At 36.2% G+C, this 16,621-nt stretch overlaps 1 protein-coding gene and 1 non-coding gene across 2 annotated transcripts; both read left to right on the top strand.

Moving 5' to 3' along the window:
- The first annotated feature begins 376 nt into the window (after window positions 1-376).
- LOC120480074 (5S ribosomal RNA) lies at window positions 377-495 on the top strand. Its single transcript, XR_005623028.1, has one exon. It is a non-coding gene; the product is annotated as a 5S ribosomal RNA (ribosomal RNA).
- An 11,418-nt stretch (window positions 496-11,913) lies between these two features.
- Window positions 11,914-15,156, top strand: chchd1 (coiled-coil-helix-coiled-coil-helix domain containing 1). The gene is made up of 3 exons (XM_039673015.2): window positions 11,914-12,189; window positions 14,247-14,359; window positions 14,774-15,156. Exons 1-3 carry the CDS (start codon window positions 12,060-12,062, stop codon window positions 14,876-14,878), a joined length of 348 nt encoding a protein of 115 aa, XP_039528949.1. The 5' UTR covers window positions 11,914-12,059; the 3' UTR covers window positions 14,879-15,156.
- The last annotated feature ends 1,465 nt before the right edge of the window (window positions 15,157-16,621 follow it).

Consider the following 16,621-nt stretch of genomic DNA (forward strand, 5'->3'; position numbering starts at 1 on the left):
TGAATTTACTCACCCCCATGTCATCCAAGATGTCCATGTCTTTCTTTCTTCAGTCAAAAAGAAATTAAGGTTTTAAATTTCTTAATATAAGTGCTTGAACAGTTTCCCAAATGGGGAAATGTGCAGTTTGTGAGCTGATGAAAAGATGATAAAGGAATATCAAGTTATAGCTGCAGAATTAATCGACATAGCCTAATCTAAAGTCGAGACAGCTTTTATTGAAGCGAGAAAAAAAATGTTTAAAAAAAGTTTATAAAGACATGAAAACACTTGGAGCAAGTTGTTTGCTTTTTGTCTTGTAATTAGCTGTAGCCCGGGACGAGTGTCTCTCCCTGATGTCTCTTCTTCAAATAGCTTTCTGTTGGCTGTCTTACTCGCTTACGGCCATACCACCCTGAACACGCCCGATCTCGTCCGATCTCGGAAGCTAAGCAGGGTCGGGCCTGGTTAGTACTTGGATGGGAGACCGCCTGGGAATACCAGGTGCTGTAAGCTTTTGCTTTATATCCATTAATGGCTTGCCTCTGACGGTTGTTCCTTATACTTTTAAATTCAATTACCTCGTTTTTCTTTCATTTAGCTTTTTTTTCTGTTTCTGTTCTGTCTGCTTTATATAGGCAAGGACAGCACAGCCTCGTCTTTCTTTCTTTCTCCTCCAGGGGGCGATCGACATTATTTTTTTCTCTCAGTCTACAAAAAAATCAACAAACATTCACACGTTCACCATGAACATATGCTGCAAACTTCTCTCCACATAAATGCAGGAAATTGTGCGAAATGCGAACATGTGAATAAACGAAATCTATGTGCATATTGCGTTCCCTAATTGCAAGTTAAATTCACTACACATAGGCTACAGGGATGGAGTTGGTGAGAAGCAGCATTTTCTGTGTCGAACCGAGGTCCTCTGCAGCAAAAACATCTGAATGCGTCCAACACATCCGTGTGTTTTTTTACTCTGAAACAAACATGCAACAGACTATTAAATCACATCTATAGCCTGTCTGAATTTTATTATGATTAATTCTGCAGCCACATTTATAATTTTTCATTCCGTTTAATTAGCTTTTCATCGACTCACAAACCACCTGCACTTCCGTCACAAACCCCGTATTTGGGAAACAGTGAACTACACCAATGAAATAAACAGTTTAATCAGAATCCAATTAAGTAAAAGCAGCTTCGTATCACCATATTTTCCTACAGAGTAATCACAAACTGTTAATTAAGCAACTCAATGCACAAATAGAAAAAAGTTAATTTAGTTATGCAAATTCGCATGGAACATCCACCATCCAATCAGATATTAGCCCCACTTCAGCAGGGTACAAACAACCATGTCTATGCAAATAACTGCATGCTTTCTACCGACTTCTGATGACAAATGAAACCTTAAAGAGATAGTTCACTTTGAAATTAATTTTTGGTATGTTTTAGCTTACCTCAAGGGCATCCAAAATGTAGGTGTCTTTGTTTCCGCAGCAGTTTCAATTTTGATATTTTTAGGTCAAACAGTTCTTGTCTGTCAGACATAATGCAGGTCTATGGTCACCACCTCAAAGAGCATTCACAGAAAAGTCCAAATTAAACATGATTTAATGACTCGTAATGTAAGTACACATTGATGGCCTAAGACACGAAACGAGCGGTTTGTGTGAGAAAATGAACAGTATTTATATCGTTTTTACCTCTTGTAACCACAGCCACGTGATCTGAGGGCGCTGGTGCTTCAGTCTGCACATGCGCCGGAAAGCGCCAGAATAAAAATGATATGTATAACATTATATATATAGTATACATTTTTAAAACTATATTATTATTTCACTAAAAGCATTGATGAAACTCGGGCCTCATGATGTTGGCATTCAATGCACTGGAATATCATTAGAGTCAAAGACCTCTATAGACACGTTTGTGCCCAGTGAATGATTTGATAATGCTCTTATTTCGGCCTCTAACCCGAAACCAAACAGACAAAACATGACAGCAGAAAATAAGGTTCACATCTGCATAAACAAAGGGTCTACTGAAACTCCTACTGAGACCTTTCTTGCAAATAAATCAGAGTCAGGAGATCAAGGGTTGGGGCAAAAAGTCAAATGTCACTATAAACATCCATTCTGACCATTCACATTCTGACCATTCTCCTTGTGTTGTTTAACCACTTTTGGCCAGTTCAAGAACAACACATCTCCATGGGACAATATTGACAGTATATATAAAACCATTTAAAGTTTAGGGCCAGTTTTCTATTTTAAATAAATGTGGTTCCTTTTAACTTTCTATTCATTAAAGATTAAAAAAAAAAATGAATCACAGTTTCCAAGCTCAAAAATGTTAAACACAACTGTTTTCAACCTTACTAATGACGAGAAATGTTTCTTGAGCAGAAAATCATCATTTTTGAATGATTTCTAAAGGCTGGAGTAATGGCTGTTGAAAAATCAGCTTTGCCATCATAGAATAAACTACATTTGAAATAATATATTACAATTCACAAAATTACTATCTTTACTGTATTTTGATAAAACAAATGCAGCCTTGGTGAGCAGAAGAGACCTGTTTTAAAAACATAAAAATGTAGTAATATATAGAAGTATAGAAATATATAGTGTAAGAAATTACAGTCTGCTCCGATCAAACTTCCACTCCAATATAGATATATTGAAATGTTCCTTCACTTAAAAGAGCTTATTTATCACAGAATCAATTCCTTACAATCTTAAACGTATCACAGAGTCACGTTTATCACCTATAGAGTGGGAAAGACAGTGGGTATTCAAGAACCATCTTGATTAGGGAGTTTCTGAGAGATATCATCACCTTTAAACATTTGACCGTATCACTCTAACACTTGTATCGTTCTCTTCGATTTACATTTAAAGACAGAGTTTGGAATAACAAAGACATAGACACGGAGGCACCACTTGTCTCGTTCTCTTCAATTTACATTTAAAGACAGAGTTTCAGCCCCACGCTGATAGAGAAGACGAATCTGTTTGTCTTGATTTACATTTAAGAGAAAGCTTAATTTACATGCTGAGGGGGAAAACAGATGTAATACTGTATAAAATGGTTGCGCTGGGATGAGTTCGGGGTTCATTCTGACGCCGGTGAACCCAAGGTGCTTCGTGTGCCTTGCCACTGCTATGCTGTAAATAAACTTCATTTTTGAGATCTTCGACGTCCACATCATTTTTTCTTACATTGGCGAGCCACCCTTCCAGGAGGTTTCCAACAAAAAGCGGGGAAAAGGTAAGAAAAAAGCTGTTTTCTTTCATTTATGCTGTTTTGTCAGGAAACCCCTTGTTTTAAAAAAATCTAGAAAAGGAAAATTTAAGGACAGAAGAGAATTTGGTTTATTCAGTCTTAGCAGGAGGAGTTGTTAAGCCTATTCTGTACAATTTTGTTTAAGATTCTAACGGAACTGAATCAACCCGAAGATAGTGTGGTGACAGAGTTGTATTAGAATTGTTGTTTCTAAAGTAATTGAAACAAAGTGCTTAAGTGTTAAGTTTCTAAAGTAACTGAAACTTGGGATCGGTCTCTTATAATTCTGTTGAGATTCTAAAGTAAGTGAATAAACCCGTCCCGAAGTAGTGTGGTGGCAGAATTATATTAGATTTGTTGTTTCTAAAGTAACTGAAACAAATGTGTATGTTTCTAACGTATTATGTTGGTGAAGTTGTTATAATTCTGAGGAAATTCTAAAGTAATTGAATCGACCTGACGCAGTGTGGTCACAGAATTATTTCACAACTATTGTGTGTTAGGAGGAGTTGTTAAGCCTATTCTGTACGATTTTGTTTAAGATTCTAACGGAATTGAATCAGCCTGAAGCAGTGTGGCGGCAGAGTTGTGTTGGAATTGTTGTTTCTAAAGTAATTGAAACAAAGGGCTTAAGTGTAAAGTTTCTAAAGTAACTGAAACTTGGTGTTGGCCTCTTATAATTCTGTTAAGATTCTAAAGTAAGTGAATAAACCCGAAGTAGTGTGGTGGCAGAATTATATTTGATCAGTTGTTTCTAAAGTATCCGAAACAAAAGTGTATGCAGCCTACTTGAAACCGATTGTGAAGTCGTAATAATTCTGAAAAAATTCTAAAGTAATTGAATAGATCCGACGCAGTGTGGTCACAGAATTATTTCACAACGATTGTGTTTTGAATAGTAGATTAGTGAGTCTGACACCGTGGCTGTGTGAAATTTAAAACAAAAAAACCCCGAAGCAGTGTGGTTTTGCCCGACGTGTGGCAGTGTTTTAAATTTTATAAATATTGTTTAAGCCCAAAGTTCTGTGGATAAGTCAACTGTTTTAAGAAAATAACATAAAACCCGACGTAGTGTGGTTTTGTCCGACGTACTGTGACAGTGTTATTTTTTTTAAACTGTTTTGTCCAGTGAAATTTATGGTTTAAAAAGACTGTGGCCATGGTTAAGTTAAGCCTCAGGTAGTGTGGCTATCTTGTTCATTTGCGTCCGAAGTAGGCTACTGGAGCTGTGAATAATTATACGAATGGTAGTTATTTAAAATCAGACTTTGTGAATAACTATTAGATCACGAGATAGTCTAAAGCCAGATAAAACTTTTGAAAATGGAAGAAATTATTGTGAAATACATCGCTAAACATGGTTCTCAGGGAATGTTTGACGGAATAGAGAATATTGTTGATAAACCATATGAGTGGGCGATCTCTAAGTTTGAAAATGATCCCAAAATGCCTAAGAACAAAAATGGGAAAATTGCTAATGCACTTCAAGCTCTTTTTGCTTCATACAAAGTAACTAGGAGGAGAGTAGATGAGTTAGAGGCTGAAAATGAGCGACTCAGTGTTGGGGTGATTTCTACCAAAAATTACCTGGCTAGTGAAATGATATGGAAAGAAGAAAAGGTCAAGATGCAGAATGAGATCGCACTTCTTAGAACTAACAATAGTATGCTCAAATCATCTGTGGAAATATTGTCCAAAAATTTGGAGGAAGCAAAGGCAGCTTGTCAGTTCATGATAAAGAGTGACACAACTGAGAAAAACCATAGTAACACATTGTTAGATGTCAGATTGTGTAACCCAGTTCCAGAAATGCCAGATTTGCAGGAAGATAGAGCTGAGGGTTGGGAAAAAGATTCTCTGTCATTCAGTAGCCAATACTCAGACTGTAGAGTCAGATTTCCCATGGCCCCAGTCCATACTACGACGACTATGCATGCTAGTGAAGGTAGAGAAGAGCCAATGACCTCTACCATAGTCCGAGGATTTAATCCAACTGAACTAGAAACTATGATCAAGAATATTGGTAAATTTGATCCTGCCAAACAAGATCCATTAGATTTTCTGAAAAACTTGGAGGAATATGCTGAAGTGTACAATTTAACAGATGGTGAGGTGTGTGTTGTGTTAAGAATGTGCTTGCCTGACACTTTGTCTGGAGCCTTAACTCAGAAAGTAAAGGACAGAAATGCTAATAAGTCAGAGAGGAAAAAGGCACTGCTTGAAGTCTTAGGTGTGATGTCAGTTAATTGGGATAGAATATCTGAGATGCGCATGAGGAAAGGGGAGCATCCAGCAGCTTTTTCAGGACGATTATTGGAGATGTTTAAAACTTTCAGTGGCAATCCTGATATTACTAAGAATGATGTCAGTTTCAAGACTGCCTTGATTAACAAATGTGACCCACTCACCCGGTCTGCTGTGACAATGCTTGTGACTCCACTCTCTGAATACACTGACATTATTGGTAAAATGACACAGTTTTACAACAATAATGCTAATAGTCAAATGAAAACGGTCAAATCTAGACATCCAGTTGCTGCCGTTGGCGGGAGAGAATGTTGGTCTAATGGTTTCCATCATAGACCAAGGATATTTGCAAGAATAAATTCAGAAGGTGTTGTTATTTGCTATGCATGTGGAAAAGCTGGTCACATTGCTAGACATTGTCAAGACAATGAGAGACCTCTACAAAGCTTTGTCTGTCATGCATGTGGAAAGGATGGTCACATTGCAAGGCACTGTTTGGAGAAAAGAAAGGAAGATCAGGAAGTTGTTTGTTTTGCTTGTGGACTGATGGGGCACAAGGCAAGAAGGTGTCACTTGTCACACAAAAGAAAGTTGAGCTACCATGGTTTGCTTAAGAAAATAGGCAATTTAGAAACCCAGTTGGCAATGTTGAAAGGAAATAAAGAAGCGATTCACACCTTGTCCAACGTATCACCGCATGAGCAACAGGAATGTAGCTCAGTCTCAAGCAGATGCTGATACAAATTAGAATTAGGTTTATGATAGTAACACGTTTTAGAAGAGGATTTACTATCAAAAGGGGGGTGATTCTTTATGCAGTTGTAATTTATAACAAATGTTTTAATGACATTATGTTTAGGAATATATATTTTTTTGTTTTAAATGTTACCAATGTTTGATGTTTTGAGATTAAACTTCTGTGACTTTGATGTTTGAATGTGAAAAGATGATTGTGGGGAAAGGGGGGGCAACCTTTTCTTTTGATCATTATTTCAGATAGAAGCAGTGAGATGTTTGCCTGAAACGTGTAACCTCCTGGAGAAAGATGACATGGTCGTTTGAAGGACGAGAAGGAAGTAGAACCAGTGGAGCCAGGGGATTATCTCAAGAAAAAGAACAGAATACAGAGATTTCCTGACCTGCAAGATCCAGAAATCCAGGCCTAAAAGATCTAGAAACCCTGAGACCCACCATGGGATGGATGGAACTGATGAAGAGGCACAGACTCGAACACACCAGTGACGGCTTCTTCTAGAAGAACTTATGGTCCATGTGAAAAAGAATGGACAATGAGAAAAGAAACGAGAAGAGATCAAACCATTTCAGAGACTATGGACAGCAGTCGTTGCACATAGATGGAAAACGAGTGGGCAGAGGACAGACCCACTCTATCGGTCAGTGGGTTAGGTTATGTTGTTTGTGTTCCATGTTGAAACGTCAGGCTGAAGATAAATTTATGATCAATATTGGACGTTCCCGTTGGATGTGATGGTTCTTGATTACCTCTCAAAAACCCAAATATGTTTCAAAAAAAAAAAAATAATAATAATTCTTAACACAAACTATGATAAGTCTGCTCAAGTGAAGTAGAGCTGTAACCAGTGTGCATGAGGTGTCATTCCTATGACGGGTAAGACTTCTCCGATGGCCATAGGGGGGCAACCTAAGCCAGGGTGGCACCGCCACTGGGCACCTGCCCACCAGGAAAGGGAGGTGTTATTTAGGAAAAGGGAGTGGATGTGATGCTACTTGTGGCCAAGAGCATCAAAGGGGGGACTCTGTAAGAAATTACAGTCTGCTCCGATCAAACTTCCACTCCAATATAGATATATTGAAATGTTCCTTCACTTAAAAGAGCTTATTTATCACAGAATCAATTCCTTACAATCTTAAACGTATCACAGAGTCACGTTTATCACCTATAGAGTGGGAAAGACAGTGGGTATTCAAGAACCATCTTGATTAGGGAGTTTCTGAGAGATATCATCACCTTTAAACATTTGACCGTATCACTCTAACACTTGTATCGTTCTCTTCGATTTACATTTAAAGACAGAGTTTGGAATAACAAAGACATAGACACGGAGGCACCACTTGTCTCGTTCTCTTCAATTTACATTTAAAGACAGAGTTTCAGCCCCACGCTGATAGAGAAGACGAATCTGTTTGTCTTGATTTACATTTAAGAGAAAGCTTAATTTACATGCTGAGGGGGAAAACAGATGTAATACTGTATAAAATGGTTGCGCTGGGATGAGTTCGGGGTTCATTCTGACGCCGGTGAACCCAAGGTGCTTCGTGTGCCTTGCCACTGCTATGCTGTAAATAAACTTCATTTTTGAGATCTTCGACGTCCACATCATTTTTTCTTACAATAGACATATAGAAGAAGAGTCCAAAAGTTCTACCTCTAAAAAAATTTACACAAACTAATACATTACAACAATACTTAAGTTACCCATCAGACTATGATCCTAGTAAATTAAAGCATGCGGGGAACACAATAACAGCCATCCTGGAACGGCTGACAACCCATTTACAGAAGTTTGCTAAATTTACGTCTATGATATTTAATGTCACATTAATAAACACATTTGCATCAACCTGCTATCTCTTCTGTTCTCATAATAATTGAAGTCTTACATATTACAGGCTATTGGTCATAATGATATCCAATAGCAACACTTAATTAAAACAAATAAATCATACCAATCACTGATACAATATTGTGAAGGAACAAAGTCAAAAGATGCATGACAGAGGTGAAGTAATTGCTCTACAGAATGCACTGTTGACCAGACAGACTTCATTAGCTAATGGAACTGCCTTGCATTAATCAATTCACAATTCCAGACAGTCCACAGAGAGACCAGACAGTTTCTCTCTCTCACTCTATTACTACCACAGACACGCTTTTGTCCTATTTCATTTTTGTCTATTCCCCATGGACAAACCCTCAATATCTTCTTAGCCACATTGTCTCACAAAGTCTGTTTACTGTTCAAGTGTGAAATTAAATGCATGGGATAATTAAATTAATGAATCATTGGGACAATAAGAACACACATTTGCAAGAGAGATAGTTAAATTAATACCTCAGAGATGCTAACAGCCCTCTTTATGTAGTGTACTTAAGTAATATCAATGTATTTACATGTAGTTTTCATATCATGTTTGAGTGCATGTCTCTGAGCCCCTGAATGTCCTGTTTTTGGCAGATGGGGTGTCATGGCTGTGTTCTACAGGGGGTCTGGACAGAGAACCCCCATGTCTGTGCCACTATGTGCCATCTGAGAAAAAAGACCCACACCATGACATCTCATCAAAAATTCATCATATTCATACAGTCAGGAGGCTTCTACTCCCTCGGGGATGTCTCCCATTATCATAACATTGAATATAGAAGACTATATTTATGAAACCCATTTGACAAAAAAAAAGGTATAGGGATAAATATATAAAATCTGATTATAATAAATTAGAAATTAACACCAGGCTGGATAATATGTCATGCTATGGGTCCGAAGATGAAGGAGGATGACGAAGATCAAAAGAATAGTAATAACTAATAATAAAATAATAATAACTAAGGCAGGCAAATCTTAATCACAATGAAAATGAAACCAAAACTGAGCATTACGGTCAAAGGAACCTGGCACATTAACTAAGAGAAATTGAAATAAATCAGGAAATAATTAAGAGAAAGACAGATACAAATATTATCAGACTTATTTACTAAACTATTGCACGTGGGTCACAGTTTTTTTTTTTTTAAACAAAATTCAAGCAGAAAATGATTACTTAACTTTGTTTCATTCCTCTGTGGGCAAATAAAACTTAAGCCTTAAAGTGTTTGTTAATTCATTTTCCCCTGACTAAGTTATGCAGAGTTTAATGATATTATATTAAGCCTAATTCCATTCTTCCTTCATATCATGTTACACAGCCGCTGACAACCATTAAACTCATTCTAAAATTAGAGTGAGCGGTTATTATCGAATTATAGTCAAGAAACTTTAATAGCAAGAATCCTACAGTAACCTTGATATTCTTTTTAATATCACTGAATATATGAGAAACATGTGTTACATTATCACTTTGACTTGACTCATAGGCTTGGATTAAACAATCACCAGAGTCCTTCTTCAAACATGCCAATATGTTATAACTAATGTGGTTAAGATTTTTGGTGGGATCATGTGATGAAAGAGGGTCTCAAAAGAGATCTAGCTGCATTCTTACAGGTTACAGGGTCACCTTACCAAGCAGTAGGTACCGGCACAAATACTCAGTGCAACAATGAGGGAGCAGAATGTCATGACCTCAGTTGGTCTGGTATGTTTGTTCAGTGTAACACTTGTTGGGCAAGCAAAGCTGACTAAAAAGAGGAAAATAGAAAGGGAAACATGGTAATGTGAGACAAATGTTTAAATTGAATTCTTGGTTGAGAAAAGTAGAGAAAGATTCAAATGGAAATTTGTTTGAAATTTAGTTTATAAGGGCCCTATTTGTACATTTACAGTTTAGATTTTACAAAAGTATTTCATGGTGCAAAAATATACTCTAGTCTACATTTATAGACTAACTCACTAACTTTTTCTAAAGGCAATTCGATGAGAGGTATTTTCCTTAAAGAGCAAAAGACACAAAGTCCTGATACAAAACCAACTAGTCCAATAGCTCTAGAGAAAAAAAGCTATGTTGTCAGGCTTGTTGAATGAAGTTTGAAATAGATTGTTCCGGGGAATGATTTATAATTGAGAGCAGAGAAAACCCAACCTCACCAACAAGAAGAAGAGAAAAATTCATTGGAAAAACTGCGTTCAGGCCATTGAATTTAGCTCAGTCAAGCAAACAGGAGCAGGACAGGTCAGAGTTCATGGAGGGGCAGTCTTTGTTTCTTAGGGATTGTCCATGTCAACCTATTCTGCTGGCACATGAAAACCCGATACAGACAAAAAAAAACACTACGGCTGAAATCAGCTTGGAGCTACACTTACTCTTACACTTAAATGCAATTCAATTTAATAAAAATGTTAAATGATAACTCATGGGCTGAAAACTAGTAGTAGGTAGCCCTGATACAAACAAGCAGAGACACAGTCTGAATACCAGAACAGATCTGAGTACAAGCTGCCATTTACTGGAATGCATGGACCAGTTCATCGTCTGTTTAAGTACCCTGAAGGAACCGTGGTGGGGAAAAACAGGTGAAAAATTACCCAAATAGATTTATTTTAAAAAAATAAATAAAATAAAATAAAATAAATTAGTGACAAAATATCATAAAAATTGGATAGAAACCTTCACACACAAATTGTATCTCTCCACGATGGCATGATTTATAGTTAGCCAATTCTTAAATTAAATTTGTGGTCTGATTTTACAGCAAGGAAGAGCAAAAAAACAACATAACCATTGAAACTTTGTCTCTGCATGTTTATAACTGAGCTGCATAAGAAGGGAGTTTCTGTTTGATAGGCCTCATTAATTAAGAGTGGAGTACTTTTCATGCATGTAAGCTGCAATTAACAGGATCAGGAAGCATTTTTGTGGTGTTACATAGGTCAAATCCATGTGAAAACGTTTCTGAATCAACTTAATATAAATCTGAATGCCCTATGGATGAAAGGAAAACTTTGGTTTGTCTTAAATAGAGAAATAGGGATTTTGTTCAAAAAGTACTTAAAAATTTAATTGTCAATTAGAGTACTGGAAATTTAAAGATATAAATGTTGTTTACATGTTTGTATTGTAAAATGTTGTTTACAATGTTGTTCTAAACATCCTAAACATACACTAGGTTTTAACTTAAAAGTAAAAATCAAGTTAGGGTTGCCTTGTGCCTTGTAAAACTTTTATTGGAAAACCTGCCTCACCTAAAGGCAGGCATCCTGTCCTGATGTTTACAATTAAGCACATGTCCAGTTCTTGTTAAAAGGAGAGTTAATCCTTAATTATATTCATGAGTTGAACCCTAACCCAAATTCCAGGTGAACAAGCCAGAACACATTAGAAACAACTCAAAATTTCACTAGATTTCACCACTTACCTGCATTCCCCAGTGTACGTTAATTGGCCATGGATTAGTGTATTGATTAAATTCGTTTTTCAAATGTTACAAAAATCAACTGATATAAAAATATAAATTTCTGCCAATAAAAATTTCTCATAATATTTGAAGTGCAAAAATATCTTCTGCTTTATTTATAATTTTCGCGGTTGACATAACTTTATGTACAAATACTGTATGAACAGTGAACAATCTGTGGTTGTATGACAGCCATAGATGACAGCCATGAAAAGAAGCCAATGATACTTTTACGACAGTGTCAGCAGCGGTAACCATGAAAACAAGTCGAGAACGCTTTCCGACACAAAATGGCGACTTACACACATAGACAGTAAGGACGAAAAGTAAGAAGTAGTCGGCAATGACATTTAAGTTTATCATTAGAACTGTTATATTTGTAGGCTACATTTCAGTCTTATTTTGAAAACATTTTTTTAACCGTGTCGAGAGGAGACATTATAGAACGGCCATGAGTGGATCTGGGATTCAAGAGAAGGTTGCCAGGCTGTTGAGCAAGCAGAGTGGGAAACCCGCAATGAAAGCCGTCAAACCTCTGGCTCTTAAGAATGAGGTCGCTATCCGCAAGCCGAAGAAAGGAGGTTAGGACTTTTTCATTTAACATATGTGTAACGTCACATAAACTCTGAGATGTCTGTTAGTCTAATTCTGTTCGTCCTTGGACCTTTAGTTCAATGGATGTGCACTAAACGGGTATGACTGTCCTCTCCTCACGTTTTGTTTATTCGGTTGCATTATAACGTTATTCATATCCCGAAGTTAATACTTGTTGTGAATAATACTTGTAAATGCATATGTAATAATTATAATAATCATCTATTTTTTTTAAATGGAACCCTTTTTTACCCTTTATACAAAATATAAAAAAAAAGTGAAAAAGAAGTTTGCATAACATATGTGTTTTATCTTGTATCATATTTGATACATCAGGCTTTATATAGTGAGAATATGGAGCACATGCACGTTTGAATAGGAAAAAAATATATCTCATATACCAACAAGATTTTGTATAGCAGTGTAGCATTTTCATAAAATATATACATCAGTTGTCACGCTATATATCTCCCAATATATCATAGTAATATATTGAAATGCTTAGTTTAATGATAAAAGCTCTGTAGTTTTAATTGTGGGGGCAGTATGTAGTATGGTAAATATGGTGATTAAGAAACAGGTTTCAGTTCAGTCCACTAGTTTGAGTCCAGATGTAGGCTACATCTTAAAATATTAATAAAAATGTTTAGTTTAATGATAAAAGCTCTGTAGTTTTAATTGTAAGGGCAGTATATAATGTTGTTTTTTAATAATGGTGATTTAAGAAATAAAGTTTCAGTTCAGTCCAGTAGTTTGAGTCCAGATGTTCGTCGTAAAATTTTAATAAAAATAGAAGTTATTCATACAATTACTTAATATGAATCATGAAATAGTTCAATTAAAAAGTGTTTTGTATTATTATTTAAAGGGGTCCTGGATTATTTAATAAACTGAAGTAAGTGTTTAGTTAGTGTGTAATGTTTCTGTTTGAGCATAAAAACATCTGCAAAGTTACGACGCCCAAAGTTCAATGCATAGGGAGGGAGATATTCTCCTTTACACAAATTGCTTTTTAATGACTACAACAAATTTCATCCTAAACATTTTTTTTTAACTCTTTTCCTGAACATTATGGAGAACAGCCTCCAGAAGAGAGTTCAATGCTAAACTCCCATTTAGTTTGCACAATCTGTTGTTTATGGATCACAGCTTGTATTATTATTTTTTGTTGTTGTGTTTTCTATTAACAGTTCCAATTAAAAGCTTTTTGTAGTTGCTATCATAGCTATGATGTAGATGAAGGGCAATGCTTTGCCTCCGCTTGCCTGCTAACTAACATTACAGTATTGATGTAGAGTTTACTTTAGCTTCTGTAAGACTGTTCACCACCTCTTAGCAAAATTATCCATGATTTTGTGATCGATTACTGATTGTTTTAACATAATTTTCTGACAAAAATAATTAAATGGTGGATAACATTGTATCTATAAGAAAATTACAACAACATACCACTCTGGAACGTCCTGTGAAATTGTTTTTAAATCCGTTCAGCACAATCATGTTGTTCGTTAACATTGTCAGGGTCTAAATAGAGCTTGAATTGTTTTGAAATTGTTGTCATCGTTAATATTTACATCTGAGTAGAGCTCCTGGTTAGAAAGCTCCAATCACAGCACATTTCAGATTTCATAAGGAGGGGCTTCATCGAAAACAACGCATTCAACCAGACTGGGGAGAGAGGACCTGTAATAATGTAAAATATGTGAAAAATAATGTGTTTTTTGAACAAGCACACATGGAAACATATTCAAGTAAACCCCCAAAACAAAATCAAGACTTCGTAAAAGAGCATAATAGGACCCCTTTAAATCTTTCTTAGCATATACATTTAGCAATTATAATTAACTTGGTCTCACTCAGTCTCCATATTAAAATAAACATTATCTGATTGGCTAAACCAAAATGACAAAATATTTTTGCTTTCCGAAATGGGACAGGAAATACACATGTTGCTAGTTGGCCTTTTTTAAGGCATCATTGAAGGCCTGTTGTAATGTATTGTTTTGCTAAACCCTTACATGGTGACATAATCTCTTTGTTACAGAGGCCACCTGCGTTACGGAGATGTCGTCGCTGATGGTTTGCTGGAAACAGAACGACTTTAACAATGCACTCTGCTCTAAAGAAGTCTCATCCTTCTTTACATGTGTTGAAAAGGTATTGCAGCCATGTAACTCACAATCCTCAGGAAATCCTCTGTAAAACATCCTACTGATAGCTGACAACAATTTAATGGCCTGAATTAACATGGTTTTGATGAATATATGGGAATGGCTAATTGGGATGAATGCAGAACTAGATTTTCTCTGCCATTTCCTGGTTATGGCGAACACATTTCCCAGTTTTCATTGCAGTTTCCTGCTAGACCTTTAGTTCGTTTCCGTGTTTTTGGCATCCTCACGCATCTAGCGAGATAATATTTCTGCTAGCATCTCTACCCTCTAGTCAACAGCTTGAATGTTAGTTAGAATTAATTATCTTAAAGCCTTTGTTGAGCAGATTAAAATAGTAATTAAAATGCATGCAATAGTTGTTTTTATGAACATTGTTTTCTAATTTCGTTTCTTACAGGCGCAGACCAAGGCCAAAGGACAGCAGGGAACTCAGGGTCGACTTTTGCCTAAGGAAGCCAACATCTTATTAAAACGATTTCCCAACCTGGCCAGTGAGATTTAGGACTAGTAACACAGATTTGTCACAGAATTGACACTTTTATTATCTGAGCTGTATAGATGGGGACTTTAGTCTGAGTGCATTACTGCGCCAGCCATTTGATGAGAACGGGGTGTGGAAAGGTTTTCTAAAAAACAAATGAAGCTGTCACTGGGATGCTCGCCAAGCAAATGAGCTGGATTCACAAGGTTTTGAAGGTACTTTTGGTGATTACAACATTTCAGTCACTGCACTTGGCCGTCCCAAGAAGCAGCTCAGTTCTCTTAACATGCTTAAAGGGATAGTTCAACCAAAAATGAGAATCTGTCACCATTTAATTAACCTCATGTCATCTTTTGTGCACAACAGAAGAAAGTCGTACAGGTTTGATATGAGGGTGAGTAAATGTTGATAGACTTTTTATTTTTGGGGGTGAAATGCCCCCTTTAATTTTGTGTTATCAATGTTTGACCATGCCAACATTACTTCCTCAGATAATCTGAATGTTATTGTATTGCTTTTTGGTATTGCTTTTTTTTTTTTTTTATCTCCCCTGCATAACTGAGCTGTGACCATTTATTTATTTGACTATTTTTCTTCCTGTTTCTTGCTGTCCACAATATAATTAGTCTCAGCCATTTTCAATTATCAGAAATTGGAGATCAAGGGAGAAGTACTCAGTGCCGGATCATGTTACATTGCATGCCATGACAAAGTGAATTGGTTTTGACCATTAAAGCTCTACAATAAAGATGAAATAACTCATTTGTAAATGTATTCACTTATAAATAATTCACTTTCTATTCAAATGATATATTTCATGTTTTGATTGATTTTAAACTTTGTTCAACTTTGTGATCATGAATTGGTTTAGTAGCAATTTAACCATGGCCATCCTGTGATAACACTGCCCACCATTTCCTTAGACTGATTATCTACAGTTGTCTGCAGCGTAATGTGTTTAGACCCCAAAGGAAATGCTGTCTGCTGTTAGACTAAACCTTACTCAATCACGGCATTGTAAATCTGCTGCTGTTGAACAGCTGTCAACTGGATGAACTTTAATCAAGTGACAATGAACAGCCCAAAATACTTTTAGATCTGAAACAGCTACAGTGCTGCAGAGTGGTGTTACCAATGTAAATGCCCTTCAGATTTTATTTGAAATAGTACAAAGTAATGATTACCTCGGCCTGTTATATTTACTAGGCATTTGATGTTATATACAGTCTCCAGTTCCTTAAGTGTAAATAAACCAGATTAACAACCCCTGAACAGAGTGTGGCAGAATGCCAGGCAATGCAGCCACACCTCTGGGCATCAGATAAGAGCAATCCAGCTATTATCATTTGTTTAGTTTTTTTAGCGTATTGATACCTGATAAAATGACTTGTTTTTTTAGCTTTGATCAAATGTATAAATACTTGTATTTTAAGTAATGATGTAATTTTAGTGTTCTTTAGCAAGAAACAAATGTTATTTTATCTGTGTAATAGACCAATTTAAATCTGGACACAACTGGTCCTACAGACCAATGAATTTAAGTATAGTAGAATATGAATAATGTGTTATTGTGTTGTGGTTAAAGGGAGCCTTTGATCTTTGTTAAATTATGAGTAAGTGATTCAGGTATTGCTAACTTCTATTGAAGCTGGTTGAATTGTGAACAATGTGGAATGAGGTCTATTGAAGTGCTTGAGTACACAGGTGAACAATGCAAGACACGGTGAGCTCAACCACCTGTGTGTATTGAGGCTCTTGTTTTTA

The sequence above is a fragment of the Pimephales promelas genome, chromosome 11 (genome assembly GCF_988280905.1).
Source record: "Pimephales promelas chromosome 11, fPimPro1.hap1.1, whole genome shotgun sequence".
NCBI lineage: Eukaryota > Metazoa > Chordata > Actinopteri > Cypriniformes > Leuciscidae > Pimephales > Pimephales promelas.

What these genes read in the sequence shown, in the direction of transcription:
- chchd1 (XM_039673015.2), top strand. Translation starts at nt 12,060, where the DNA reads ATGAGTGGATCTGGGATTCAAGAGAAGGTTGCCAGGCTGTTGAGCAAG. An exon ending in CCGCAAGCCGAAGAAAGGAG is followed by an intron (nt 12,190 to 14,246) that starts GTTAGGACTTTT and finishes TCTTTGTTACAG; the next exon opens with AGGCCACCTGCGTTACGGAG. An exon ending in TCTTTACATGTGTTGAAAAG is followed by an intron (nt 14,360 to 14,773) that starts GTATTGCAGCCA and finishes CGTTTCTTACAG; the next exon opens with GCGCAGACCAAGGCCAAAGG.